This window comes from Lissotriton vulgaris, chromosome 12 (genome assembly GCF_964263255.1).
Source record: "Lissotriton vulgaris chromosome 12, aLisVul1.2, whole genome shotgun sequence".
Taxonomy (NCBI): domain Eukaryota; kingdom Metazoa; phylum Chordata; class Amphibia; order Caudata; family Salamandridae; genus Lissotriton; species Lissotriton vulgaris.
The window spans coordinates 272,289,099-272,303,510 of NC_141700.1; the positions used below are offsets into that span (position 1 = coordinate 272,289,099).

The window sequence follows — 14,412 nt, forward strand, 5'->3', positions numbered from 1 at the left end:
CAAAGATCTTGTAAACAAGGCTATAGTTAAACGTACATCATGTAACCAGTTGTATGGGAATGTCACTCACTTGTGCCTTTTTATGCAGTCTGTAATCAAATGGATTTACCTCCAGGCTTTGCGATAAATTAAAGTCAGTGCTTCTATTAATGATGATGTCACCTGTATGTTTAAAACACAGAGGATCCGGTGACCCAGCAACATGGTATGATTCACACAAAAAAATAAGAAGCTTTCAGTGGTGATTTTCAGGTGCTCCAGTAGTACATATGTCAGTTCATGAGATTTTGGTTTTGGGTAGATAATGGCTATTGTCAGAAGTGATGTAGGTGACTAAGGGGTGCTTTACAAACTCGCGGAACGGATAGCCGTCGGGGACCAACGGATAGCTGAATGGGGACCAACGGATAGCTGAATGGGGACCAACCAACATTATATAATATATAGTCAGCAGGACTATCATACTTTTATTGATTACTGTTATAATATTGAGTGGGACAAAATACTTTGCACAACAGAACTGACATAATGTGACCTCAGGTTCAGGTAAAACAGCTTCGTCCTTCGTCCTATACAGAACTAAGTAGCCCCTAAAATTGTATAACACATTGCTTTAAACCTCCCATAATTTGTATAGATAAGACATGTGCGATGTGTGTTATTTTAAACTCTGCAATATAAAGAACTCTTTCCCTTGGTTTGCTATGGTGGCATTGTGCACTAGTAACCCTAATGACATCAAACTAAGTGACTCTACAGATAGTTGCAGTCTATTCATTATGATTTGTCGAAGTTCAAACGCATTTAATAAATAGTCACCAACAAATGATTGTTAAAAAAAAGCAGACATGCTCTCTTTTAAAAGGTCACAGAGAGGTCGGGTAACATTTTAGTGTTTGGAAAAGCTGCGTTCACTAGCTGAGGCTCCTTCTAAATAAGGTCCCCGTGGATTTCCAACCTTAAAAGTTTAAAAGAAGAAAATGGAGGGGTACAAATTAGGCAAGTGTAACACCTGAATAAATGGATGAATATAGGGCAACCCAAGATGGCGAGCTTTGGAGCCTTGATCAACAGGTGAGAGCCCCAGGATATGACTCAGGATGGTTCACTCAGGCAACTTAAGTACAGTCAACAGAATGGATTTTTATTTAAGTCCTTACATAAAATACATTAGACATTAGTACTTGTGATGTGAGATGCACAGCTTTTATCAACAGTCTATGGGGTTGTTATATGAAGTACAAAACTTGCTTTTATGTCAGTAGACGTGTTGTTTGTGCATTGAATGCATTGGAGTGCATGACAGTAGTTCAGGGTTTAAAATACAGGTATGTTAAAAAAAAGTGGCTTTACATCTTTTAAATTACGTATGCTAATTTGTCATATTTTTTCTGTTGGGATGTTAATAATCTTTGTAGCAGCTTGCTTTTCGGCTGATCTGCTGTTCAGCAATTATAAGCAGTCTTTTATGCAAATTTCTGAAATTTAAACTGCCTGTAATCAGCTGCTGCTTGTATCAGGAGACAACTTGCAGTGCTTTGGAGCTGCATATGTTCTTTTTTTGTTTATAAAACCCCAATAAAACACAATGTAAAAAATAAACAACCTTTTATGTACTTTATTAGACCGACCAGAAATACACTTGCTCTTCATAAAATGTTAACAAAAGTTTACTGTTCATTGTAACAGAAACAAGAGTCGAGAAGGAGCAGACACCTCCTCGCTCCACTGACTACCATGTCACAAAAAAACCTAGTAAGTGGGGCAAGGCAAGGCGCTTGGGTGTGTGTGGGGTGTGTGAGTGTGTGTGTGTGTGTGTGTGTGTGTGTGGGGGGGGGTGTAAGTCTTTCCCTGCATGAGCTTTACTCAGTGGGAGGCGTGAGGGACATCAGCCAGTTTCCTTTTCTCTGAAAAGGTCGCAGGTACCTTTTGGAGCTTACGAAATCTACCCTGGTAATTTTGGGGAACACAACACTTTTTAAAAAATCTTCACATGAATGGGAAATGAGGAAAGTGTTCAGCCCCCTATAAGTAAACTAATATTACATCTTGCTTGTGTTCTTTCTGTTAATACAGGAATCCCTGTATCTTCTCTTTTACTCTCTTTTAAGGAATTCTTTACTGATGGTTTGTGGGAGACGCTGCCTTCATCCTGGCAAGTGGCTCTGCACGATCTTCCCTCCCCAGTGCTAGCAACTCTGCTGCTGGGTAAAGAACGTTCCAACTACAGGTATGAACATAGATTCTCTTTCACGTTTCACTGTTCTCGTATTCTCTTTCCCATCAGTTAATATATTTTTTGTATATTATAGTCATAGTCAGCTTTGTTCGATTATTTTTATATATAATATTTTCTCCCTTTCAAGGGGCCATGTAATACTATAGAAAAAAACCTAAACAGTGAGATAGATTTCCAAAGTAAAACTTTAGCACCAGGGGTAATATAATTAAGGGTCATCAAGACACTTCATGGACAGATTCAGCACTCTAGCTCCAGTGGGAGGGCTGGCATTACTCGGAATACTGTACTTAAGAAAAAAAGGCTGGCAGGTTTTGGATGGTGACCCAAGGGACGATGCACTCTATCGAATATCAATCGGCTCATTTGCAAAGTGTGCAATAAGTCATCCACATTTGCGCACCAAGGAACAGGGAAACACCCAGGGCACTTGCAATGTATCCCCGACTCAGAGGTGCAAACCTTTGAATGATGTATTAATACAGTCCAAATAAATACTGCATCCATCAATGTCAATATATACCCAGCAGCAGCATTCCTGCAGCAGGAAATGAAAGGGGAAATATAATAAGGTCATTGATGTATTGTGCGGGTTACTCGTTGACACCCCAAGGTACTATTTCTGGGTAGTCTTATAAACTGCCAGGAAATGCCCCTTTTTGCATGATCACCCCCAAAATAATGGACTGGTGCTACTAGTTTTTCAACTCTAAAAGTCCCCTGGGTTCTACCAACAAGACCATAATGCCAGTGCTCTGACTCTTAAAAAAGGTTATGTTTAATTGGTCTACACCCAAATGGTATGTTACCTTACTTATAAGTCCCTAGTATATCATACCAGGTATTCTTAGGGCCTGTAAATAAGTGTCTTGCGGGGACCGGGCACTGATTGGGCAGCTATGAGTATGACAAATCAAAGTAAGTCTCACAAGCCACCATTTCATGCTGGTAGATAATTTTTTTAACTGCTAACTCGACGTTGCCCTTCCAACTCTTGGCAAAGCCCAAAATTCCTTTTTAATATCTATATATCACCCCTAAGGTAGGCCTAATAAGCCCTAAAGGCAGAGTCCATTATATTAAATAGCAGGACGTGTTTTGCTGGCTTTACACGTCTTAGTAGTAAAAACTGTCTTTACTGTTGTAAGGCTAGTAGCCCCATTGGCTAGTATGGAGTTACACGCTGGAAACTCAGTATGCTAACTCCTAGGTTTGACTACTAAATCTGAAACTTCATTGTATCAAAATAATTGTTACTTTAAGCCTGACTTGCTGCCCAAGTTAAGTTTAATATAACTATTTTTCAAATAGCAACTTTAGAAAGTTGGTGCTTTGTTGCCCAAGTTTTCCAACAAGCGGTTTCGGTTGCACAGAGCTGCTGTCCTTAATACAGCTTTGTGCACTCCTGGGGAGAGATGAGAACGACCCTCGGGAAGTGAACCAAAGGACCTGCTGAGGGAAGAGATGTTACCTCCTCTTGGCTGGATGGCCGGAGCGGGAGTTAGCTTTGCAGCAAGCTTCAAAGGGGAAGCCGCCTTTGAATGGTAAATGGTAGTCACACTAGGACAGAGCTGTCCTTTTGTGTAGGCAGACATCTCAAGCACAAAGGGAAACCCCATTGTCAAGCCGTTTTTTAAAGTGGAGTGTTGCCCTCAGTTAGCCATACCTACGGGTTGGGCTAGGGAGCTTCACACACCAAGAGAAGGGTCTCACAATGTTGCGGGAGTGGGGGCTGCCTTAGGCCATTTATGACCCCAGGGACACCAATTCCCCGGGGCCGGCCTTTTTAAAAATAAGTACATTTTGGGAAGGGGGGCGCGTGGGCCCCACCCGGGCCACTTGTAGCCCCGGGGACCCCATCCCCCGGGGCTGGCCCTCTTCGTTGAGGACCGTGGGGGGGTCCCCAATCCCCCCACGGTCCCAGCTGGCTCCCCGCATCCTGCGGGAGCCGGCATTGCTTTTCCACACGGGGAGCAGCTAACATGCTGCTCCCCCTGTGGAAAAGCAATCTGTTTTGCTATTTGGAAGAGAGAGCAGGTTTCCTGCTCTCTCTTCCAAATAGCAAAGCAGTTTGCTATGGCAGGGTGGAAGCCGCGAGGCTCCCGCCCTGCCATAGCAAACTACAGTGTCCCGTGGGTGGGCACCCCGGGACACTGCAGGAGCCGGCCCTGGGGGGAGGCGGTCCCCAGGGATCTCAAAGTTCCAGGAGGGGGGCCACGTGGCCCCCCCTCCCACCATCTGCAAAGCCCCGGGGGGTGGTGGTCCCCGGGGCTGGGGAGTCCGTCACGGACCCCCCCAAGTTAAATATTTAGTGCCCGGAGGACGTGGCGGTCCCCGGGGCGTGTGGGGGGGGCTTGAGCCCCCCACACAGGGTACGAATAATTAAAAAATAAAGTTCCGGGGGGTGGCGGTCTCCGGGGCGCACAATCAAAATTTAAGTCGAACCCCGGCGGTGGCGGTCCCCGAGGCTCGGGGGGGGGGCCTTAGAGGCCCCCCAACAGTAAAGGTTTAAGCCCCGGGGGTGGCGGTCCCTGGGGCTGTGTGCCCCCCGCAATTATTCAAACTTTGCCACTGGGTGGCAGTCCCTGGGGCAGTGTGGGGGGAGGATTGGGCCCACACTCGTTTTTCATAATGCCCTCGGGATTTTTCCCCCCCGGTGGCTAATTAACATGAGCCCGCGCTTCGTTTTTTTTTGGGATCGGCAGGATCCACGCATTCTGCGCGGATTTTGCTGATTAAAAAAAAAGATATATATATTTTTTGGGCCTTGGGGGTCCTTGTGGGACCCCCTGAACAGGTCTAGGGGGTCAGGGTGTTTCTACCCTGCCCCCTTTTTTCGTTTTGCACGTTTGTTTTATAGGTTGAGGCACAAGATGGCTGCCAACACTTCCTGATTTGAGTGTTGACAACCAATTAGAATACAGCTCATACACGGCAGGGTGCGCTTAGGATGCGCGGAACCTGCGCGGCCATAGATATATATAGACTTTTAAATGTGATTTTCTCAGGAACTACTGAACAGATTTAGACCATTTAAGCAAAAGGCACAAGTCTGAACTAAGGACTACCTCTTTTCCAAATTTGGTTTCATTCCGTTCAGCAGTTCGGGCAGTAGCCACAATGAACGGTTCCTATGGAAAATTGCATATGGAAAACACATTTTGGGCCCCCCCCTTTTTTCTTGGCCCCGCTTGATGAATCACCCCGAAACTTTCAGGATAGGAGCGGACCGGAGCGCCCCACAAGTTTTGACAATTTCGCGACGATTCGTCAACCGGCGCCAAAGTTATTCCAAATAGAATAATGCGATTTCCTATGGAAAATAGGTCCTAACTATAACTATCTACTGGCGTTCGCCAGTAGATAATATATATATATATATATATATATATATATATATATATATATATATACGGTAACACAGAAAATAAATACATTTTGATACTATCCTAGCATATATATATATATATATATATATATATATTCACTGAAAAAACCATAGGTTACACATACGTTATAGTTAGCTGGACATTTCTCTCATACAAAACCATTGATATTCCCCCGTTATAATTAGTTCAGCTAACTATAACTTGCGCGCCCGCAATGCACTGCTGATGACGTCACATATTACATCACTCATGACATGGTCAGTGACATCACTCATGGCCTCACTGATGACCTCTCGAATGACATCACTGATGACATCACTGATGACATCATCCAGTGAATGTGTCTCTTTCTGATAAATAAATATTTTTTATATATGTATATCTAAAGGTAGATGGAAGAATAAATGGGTATATAAGTGTGTAAATGGATGATTCTGTTTGTGTAAAATTGATTGGATAACTGATTAAGTGTATCTTAGCGAATACATGTATTAGCGAGTAATGTTTAAATATGTAATTATCTGTATCAGTGTCTCACTTTGTGTATAAGTGGCTGCATGGGTTGGTGACTAACTACATGAGTGTCGATATGGGTTATTAGTTGGTTTTTAGAGTATCAGTATTAGTGCTGTATGGTTTGGTGGGGGGTATTACTTATTGCATAGATGCATGAATGGGCGACTCACTGGTTGCACGTGTTTTGAAGACAGCATGTGTGCAAGACTTTTTGGGTGGATGAGTGTGTATATGGGTGTGTTAGTAAGTGATTGACTGTCTCAATAGTATATTCCTGATTAACACATATGTTTTAATCTAGTATATATGAGTATTGATGTATATAAGTGAGTATATATGAGAGTGAGAAATTGAAAGAGGTCCTGTATAAATAAGTATGTGTTTCTATAAGTGATTGTTTAAGAGAGTAAGTATGTGTATGTTTCTGTAAAACCTATTGTAGTGGTGTATGTATAGCTGTATGTGCAAATAAATGCATGTTTGCAAGTTTTTTTGCATGTGTGAGTATGTGTGTAAGTAACTCTCTGGATGAGTGTCGGTGTGTAAGGTGTATTAGTACATATGATGAATAAGTACATGTATGAGTTACTATATAGTACTGTTGGTGAATGAGTTGATAAATATGCTTTTATGGATCAAGGATGAACCTAAATTTGGAACTGATTCGGATGAGCCCGTTTTATCTTTTATAGAAGACTATGTTACATGTGCTATACCAAAAACAAGTGAAGAAAACACCTTAAGGCAACAAGTTTTACGGTTTCAAACTCATCGATGTGGCAAATACTGTTGGTGGAAATTTAAGTCAAAGGAAAACTTTTATACCAAATGTCGTTATGGATTTCCACGTCCAGTAATATCCAAAGGAAGAGTCAATATTTTCATGTCAGCAGTGAGGCATACTATCACTAGAAAATTTCCCAAAAATACTTACAATTGAAAAAGAAGTCAACAATCAAAGTATATTGATGATTATAATCCAGTTATTTTGTCGATGTTGAATGCTAGTATGGATATCCAGCATGTTGCGGATAATTCCATTGCTGTTGCTCGGTATGTAACGTCATACATAACAAAATCTGAAAAGACGGAGTTGAAAGAAATGTGGGAAAACATTTCCCACGAGAAGACTCTTAGTAAGAAACTGTACAGCTTTAGTTTGAAGATGCTGTCCCATCGAGAGATTGGTTCCTACGAATGTTCAGATCGGTTGTCCTAAGCAAGTCAAGTGGAATAATTTGGGTTAGTCTAGGTCTTGCTGCAGCACGAAATCGAGTACTTAAATCTATACAAGAATCAAATATTTAGCATTAAATTAATCAGAAAGCACAGATATTGTTAAAACAAACATGTTGGATACATACTATCCAAATAGAAGTCCCCATCTTGAAAACATATGTCTCTATGAAGTGCTGCAATATTACAGTTTTAAGAGAAATGTTACCGAGAACATAAATGAAGAAAAATATGCAGTGATTGGTTCAGAAGGGTGTTTGGTGAAACATAGTAAAAGAAATCTGATTAATCACAGGAAACTGAGTTGCGATACACCTGATAAAAGGGAATTTTTCTATTTAGCACTTCTGCAACTCTTAAAGCCTTTGTATACTAAAATGGAAGTTCTTGGAGATTTTCAGTGCTATGAAGATTCTTTTACTGTATGTGAAGGTAGCATTGAATGTACAGTTTTTCCAAATTATCTCCAAATGTTGAATGACGAAATTGAACAGGAAGCTAGTATTGCAGTTGAGATTGCTAGAGACAGTTCTCAAGATAGTCAAAGTTCTGCTCCACTCAGTCAAGATGCAATAGGACAACCAATTCTCAAAAATGAAGCAGCAATCGTCATGAGTAAAGTGGAAAGAACAATGCATCAAGCTCAACATGATATTAATGTACTTAGGAAACTTGGAAGAACAACAAAATATTGAACAGAAAGAAATATATCAGCAAGTGACACAACAGATCGACCATGGTTTTCTTCATGAAAAAATAAGAATGCACATGCATCTTTTAAGCCTATTCAAATGTATATCAGTCATTGAGCTGGTACAGGAAAAAGATTCTTAATTAAAGTTTTGACCACTTATCTACAGAAAACAACTGAATCATTTTTATCTTGTGTTGTACCCGCTCCAACTGGGTTAGCAGCACACAACATTAAAGGAATTACATTTCATCGCTTACTAATGCTACCTGTTGAACATGAAAACAATTTGGAATATCACAAGCTTTCTGGAGAAGCTTGTTTGGAAGTTTCAAGAGTACTAAAGAAAATGAAACTTCTGATTTTTGATGAGGTAATCATGGTCTCAAACTTAATGCTTGTCTTTGTGCATTTAAGAATGCAGCAAATTTTTGAAACAGAATACAATGTCTTATTTGAAGGAAAACATGTGATCATTTTTGGCGATCTACTGCAACTTACTCCTGTAAAAGGGCAACCAGTATTTAAAACACTTGTGCATGAAGACACCAGAAAGTCTTTGGGAAGTATTGGAAACGTGAACTTTTGGTCATGTTTTGAATAAAAAGAACTTATTAAAAATATGCGACAGGCAAGTGATTTAAGATTATGGAAGCATTCTTGAAGATATAAGAATTGGTGTATTGACAAAACATGGTAAAGAAGCTTTGCAAAGTCGGCTACTTACAAATTTGTTTCCAAATGAAAATGTTGCTCCGGAAAAATTATATAAAAAATTGAAGAAAATAAATCTATAATCTGCCTGCGAGAGTGTTCTACATTCAATGAAGAACTTTTAAGCTGGAAAAACAACAAATAGTAAGAATGGAAGCCATTGATAAAATAGAGCACGAAGGAATTACTAATATTTTGACAGAAAAATTAAAAACAAAATTGGATTCATTGGAAAAATCTATATTTAAGACTGCTGGTTTAGAAAAGAATGTATATGTATGTGAAAATTTGGATAATTTTACGGCATAATTTGGATGTGGAAAAAGGTTTAGTAAATGGAGCAATGGGAAAAGTTGTTGATTTAGTTAATTATAATAATAGAGATGGAATAGAATTTTTGAAGATTACATTCGATCTGATTGAAGAGGTAAACAGATTGGACATTGTTCTGTTTGGTTTTTGCTTGTATGTTCGTAGAAAACTATTTCCTCTTTCTTTAGCATGTGCGGTGACCATTCATAAATCTTAAGGTTTCAGTGTAGACAGTGCTTTGGTAAACAATGGAAGTACCGTGTTTATGGGAATGGCATGTGTTGCATCGTCCCGAGTCAGAACTTCATCTGGATTGTATTTGATTGATTTTGATGAGAGAAAGATTAGTGCAGATGCAAATTGTGTATGACAGTATAATCGGTTAAGAAGACTGTATGCTCCCAACTTAGGTGAATATCCTGTATATGAAAAGCATGTAGTATGTCGAAAACAAACATATAAGAAACTCAGTAGTGAGGTTGGAAAGAAGAAAAAAATCAAGAGAATGTTCAGATTCCGAACAAAAAGAAAGCGGACACTGTTGAAGAGATTGTAGGATATCAGTTAGAAAACAGTTCAGGTATCAACTGCTATGCTAATGTAGTGGTGAATGTCGTATTTCTTCTAGAAAATCTCCAACAACAAATTATGTAGAATTGTGAAAAAAGGTTTTGTTCCTTATTGCATTCTATTTTTGTAAAATTGAGAACTGATCAAACTAAAATCCGAAGTGTTTCTGGCATTAGGAATCTTCTGAATATATGTTCTGGTTCTTCACAATTTACACAGAATGTACAGCAAAATGCTCAGGAATTTCTTATATTTATGCTTGCAGTATTGGAAGAAGAAAAAATACAAATTGAAAATCTGTTTGGACTTCGTTACAGATGGGAACATGAATGTGAAAAGTGTACATTTACTTCTACCTTTTAAATAGACACTGAAAGAGTCATATAGTTGACAATACCAGATTGTAAAACAGTGTCTTTTAACAAATTAGTAAAATCAGCAAATCAAAATATGGACTGTAGTCAGTGCAAATCTGAAATGTTATCAACATTATTTATAGAAAGATTTGGACAATATGTCATTTTAATGATACAACGTTGCAGACCAGATGGAGGAAAATTGGAAACTTTAATTAAAATCTTTGTAGCAAGTCAACTTTCAATATCAGGAAGAACTTTCAAAGCAGTAGCAATTATTTTCCACGATTGACCTTCTACAACATCTGGACACTACACTGTCTATTTAAAGTGCAATAAAGGATGGACACATTCTAATGATGCCCATTTGGTTTTCAAATATCGGTTGCCTAATGAACCTAATATTTTTAATGCCAAAGTTCTGAGAACATCCTTCGGCCTATTGGGAAGATGTCAATATGAATTAATTAGATTATTTTGGATATTTTAAATACAAAGAATTTCAGGAATATCATTTGGCCTAGTGGGAAGATATCGATATGAATTAAGAAGTGTATTTTGGATATTCTCACTGCAAATGATTTCATATATTTGATATTTGTATTATATGCAATGCTATTGAGGATGTTTATTTTAGGAAATGTGAACACATAGTTGAGTTTGTTGTAAATATTTGAACACAGATTAGTTGTTGTTTAACAATCTTATTGATTGTATTTTCGTGCCTGCTGTTACATGATGAGCAACATTGAACACACTGTCTATGGTGAAATTAAATAGATTCTGAGAACAGCAAAAAAGGCTAACTGAATATGTTCTATAATGGTAAAATTATGTTGTGTTCTTAAAATGATAATATTATATGTTATAACAGTATTTTCTTTTCTCTTGTACAGTATTTTCTCTACTCTTTTACAGACTTAAATTCTAAAGTTTGAAACTTTTATAAATTTAAATTGTAAAAAAAGATCTAAAAAAAATGTTTCAATGACTTTCATATCTACTTTAAAAAATGTAAGATTAAGTAACCCAAGCACTAACCTTGTAGTACTACATTCACCTGTGTACTTCCCGTACTATCCAGTAACCACCTATACACTGCTCATTCACATCTTCAATTCCCCAGGTAGTACCCATGCAGTTCAGCAATCACACTGTTACTCCCCGTGCACTCCTCCAGTTACCCAGCTAGTACCATGTACTAATCCAATCACTCCGTCAATACCCAAGCACTTATAAATTCACCATACACTCTCCTTGCAGTACTCGAATCATACAGTCACTACCCATGTACTCATGCAATGACCCAGACACTAACGCATGCAGTGCTACAATCACATGTGCGCTACCCATGCAGTCCTCAAACACCACTTATATACTAATGCAATCACCCAGGCATCCATCCACTCATGCAATAACTCCAGGATTACAAATACACTTGTGCAATCATGGAGGCAGTACTCAAGCGACCTATGACCCAGCTCGCAGGCAGGTCGCTCCCCACGCTGCTACACGGCTCTGCCTGCATTGTTTTTGCCTAATCTTGTATTTTTCCCCTGTGCCTAACTTGCTTTCTTGCCCAGACTTGTTTTTATTCCCCTGTGCCTGTACTTGGTTTCTTGACCAGACTTGTTTTTATTCCCCTGTGCCTGTACTTGCTTTCTTGCCCAGACTTGTTTTTATTCCCCTGTGCCTAACTTGCTCTGTTGCCCAGACTTGTTTTTATTCCTCTGTGCCTGTACTTGTTTTCTTGCCTAAACTTGTTTTCCTTCCTCTGCCCAGTTCTCCCGCGGCCCCGCCCGTTTTTCCCGCCACTGAGTCCCTGCGTCCCGCCCACCTGTAATCCCATTGGCCGCCCGCTCCTGCCTCCCAGCTGCTCCTCCCTCCCACCTCCCCTCATATGGAAGCCGCTAAGCGCGGCTGCGCAAAGCGGGGGCACCGTTGGCGCACCGCTGGAGCACCTAAGGCAAGCCCGTCTGCGCCTGGACCGCGCCCAGAGCCAGAACCCCTGGCCCCCGCGCCCCCACCGCACTCGACCCAGACTCAGCTACGACGCCGACTCCCTCCACGCTCTCAACACCGGCCGAGACCAACGCTGCAACCAGGCCGCCCCGAAACACACCCACAGACCCTTCTACTGCCGCAGCTGCAGATTTACCTGCGACAGAACCATCAAATCACCAAGAACCAGACCCAACCTACCTCTGCTGCATACTCCTCAACACCCGCTCTGCACACAAACACGCCATCGAGCTCTGGGACCTGCTCGACACCACAGGCCCGGACGTAGCCTTCCTGACGGAGACGTGGTGGAACGACTCCTCTGCACCAGACATCGCCGTAGCCATCCCAGACGGATACAAGATCACCCGCAGGGACTGCGCCAACGACATCGGAGGAGGAATAGCCATTGTCCACAAGTCCACCCTCATGGTCACCACCCACGCAGACAACTCCCTCAACAGTGCCGAACACCTGCACTTCCGGATCCACACCGACCCCAACACCACCCTCAGAGAAACTCTCATCTACAGACCCCCCAGACCCCGGGCCCGCTTCAGCGACTCTATTGCCGACCTCGCCAGCACCCACGCACTCGCCTCCACGGACTACATCCTCCTCGGGGACCTGAACTTCCACCTCGAGAACAACAACGACGCCAACTCCTTCACGCTGATCGACAACCTCGCCAACTTCGGCCTCAGACAACTCGTCACCGCACCCACCCACTCCGCCGGCCACACGCTGGACGCCATCTTCTCCACAAGCACCCACGTCACCTTCGACCACACAACCGAACCCCACTGGACCGACCACGCTGCATTCACTTCACCTTCAAAAAACCAACCACGCACCATCGCACCCAACAGCTGTCTCGCCGCTGCTGGAGCAAAGTCACCGAAGATCAGCTGATCACCACCCTCTCCAAGAACCCACCCACCGACCCCACCAACCCAGACGCCGCAGCCTGCAACCTCAGACAGTGGATCAGCGACTGTGCCAACACCCTCGCCCCACTGAAGAAACCCTCCAACAACCACGCCAGCAAGAGAGCCACCTGGTTCACCAACGAGCTCCTGGCCTCCAAGCGCGAAACATCTGCCCTCATCCTCCTGGACCTCTCGGCCGCCTTCGACACGGTCTGCCATCGCACTCTAAAAACAGGCCTCCAAGAAGCCGGTATCCAAGGGAAGGCCCTCGACTGGACCACATCCTTCCTCTCCGACGGATCCCAGAGCGTCCGCCTCCCACCTTTCCGATCCGAAGCCACCGAAATCATCTGCGGCGTCCCCCAGGGCTCCTCCCTCAGCCCGACGCTGTTCAACATCTACATGGCCCCCCTCGCACAAGTGGCCCGCCACCACAACCTCAACATCATCTCCTACGCTGAAGACACTCAGCTCATCCTCTTCCTCACCAAGGACCCACGTACCGCCAAAACCAACATCCACGACGGAATGAAGGTCATCGCCAACTGGATGAGGAGCAGCCGTCTGAAACTGAACTCGGACAAGACGGAGGTCCTCATCCTCGGACTCAACCCCTCAGCCTGGGACGATTCCTGCTGGCCAACTACTCTGGGGACAGCAACGACACCCACCGACCACGCACGCAATCTTGGATTCATCCTCAACTCCTCCCTCTCCATGTCCAAACAAGTCAACGCCGTCTCCTCCTCCTGCTACAACACCCTCCGCATGCTCCGCAGGATCTACAAGTGGATCCCGACCGAAACAAGAAGAACGGTGACACATGCCCTCGTCAGCAGCAGGCTGGACTATGGCAACGCACTCTACGCCGGAATCCCAGCCAAACACCTACGACGACTACAGCGCATCCAAAATGCCTCCGCCCGACTGATCATCAACATCCCCCGCCGCAGCCACATCACCCCCCACCTGAGAAACCTACACTGGCTCCCTGTCGACAAGAGGATCACCTTCAAACTCCTCACCCACGCACACAAAGCACTCCACAACGCCGGACCAGCCTACCTGAACAGCAGACTCAGCTTCCACACCCCTCGCCGCCAGCTTCGCTCCGCCAGCCTCGCCCTCGCCGCCGTCCCCCGCATCCATCCACCAACAACCTCAGGTGGCAGATCCTTCTCCTACCTCGCCGCCAAGGCCTGGAACAACCTTCCTACCCACCTACGGCAGACCGAAGACATACTCGCCTTCAGAAGACTCCTCAAGACCTGGCTCTTCGAACAGTAGCGAAGCTTCCACCCCCCCCCCCCCTCAGTGCCTTGAGACCCTCACGGGTAAATATCGCGCTCTACAAATTGATTGATTGATTGATGCAATACCCATACACTCTTTGAATACATCGTGCTGTACACATATACTCTAGCAATCATCCAGACATTAGCATGCAGTTATTTCTCTT

General features: G+C 43.1%; 1 protein-coding gene across 2 annotated transcripts in view; it reads left to right on the top strand.

The window, feature by feature from the left end:
• Positions 1-14,412, top strand: part of LOC147673937 (methyltransferase-like protein 25B) — a 361,337-nt gene that overhangs the window by 39,082 nt on the left and 307,843 nt on the right. For both annotated transcript variants that reach the window (XM_086945027.1, XM_086945026.1), the window contains exon 3: positions 2,112-2,230. In XM_086945027.1, the coding sequence (XP_086801153.1) occupies positions 2,112-2,230 (119 nt within the window). The remainder of the gene's footprint in view (positions 1-2,111; positions 2,231-14,412) is intronic.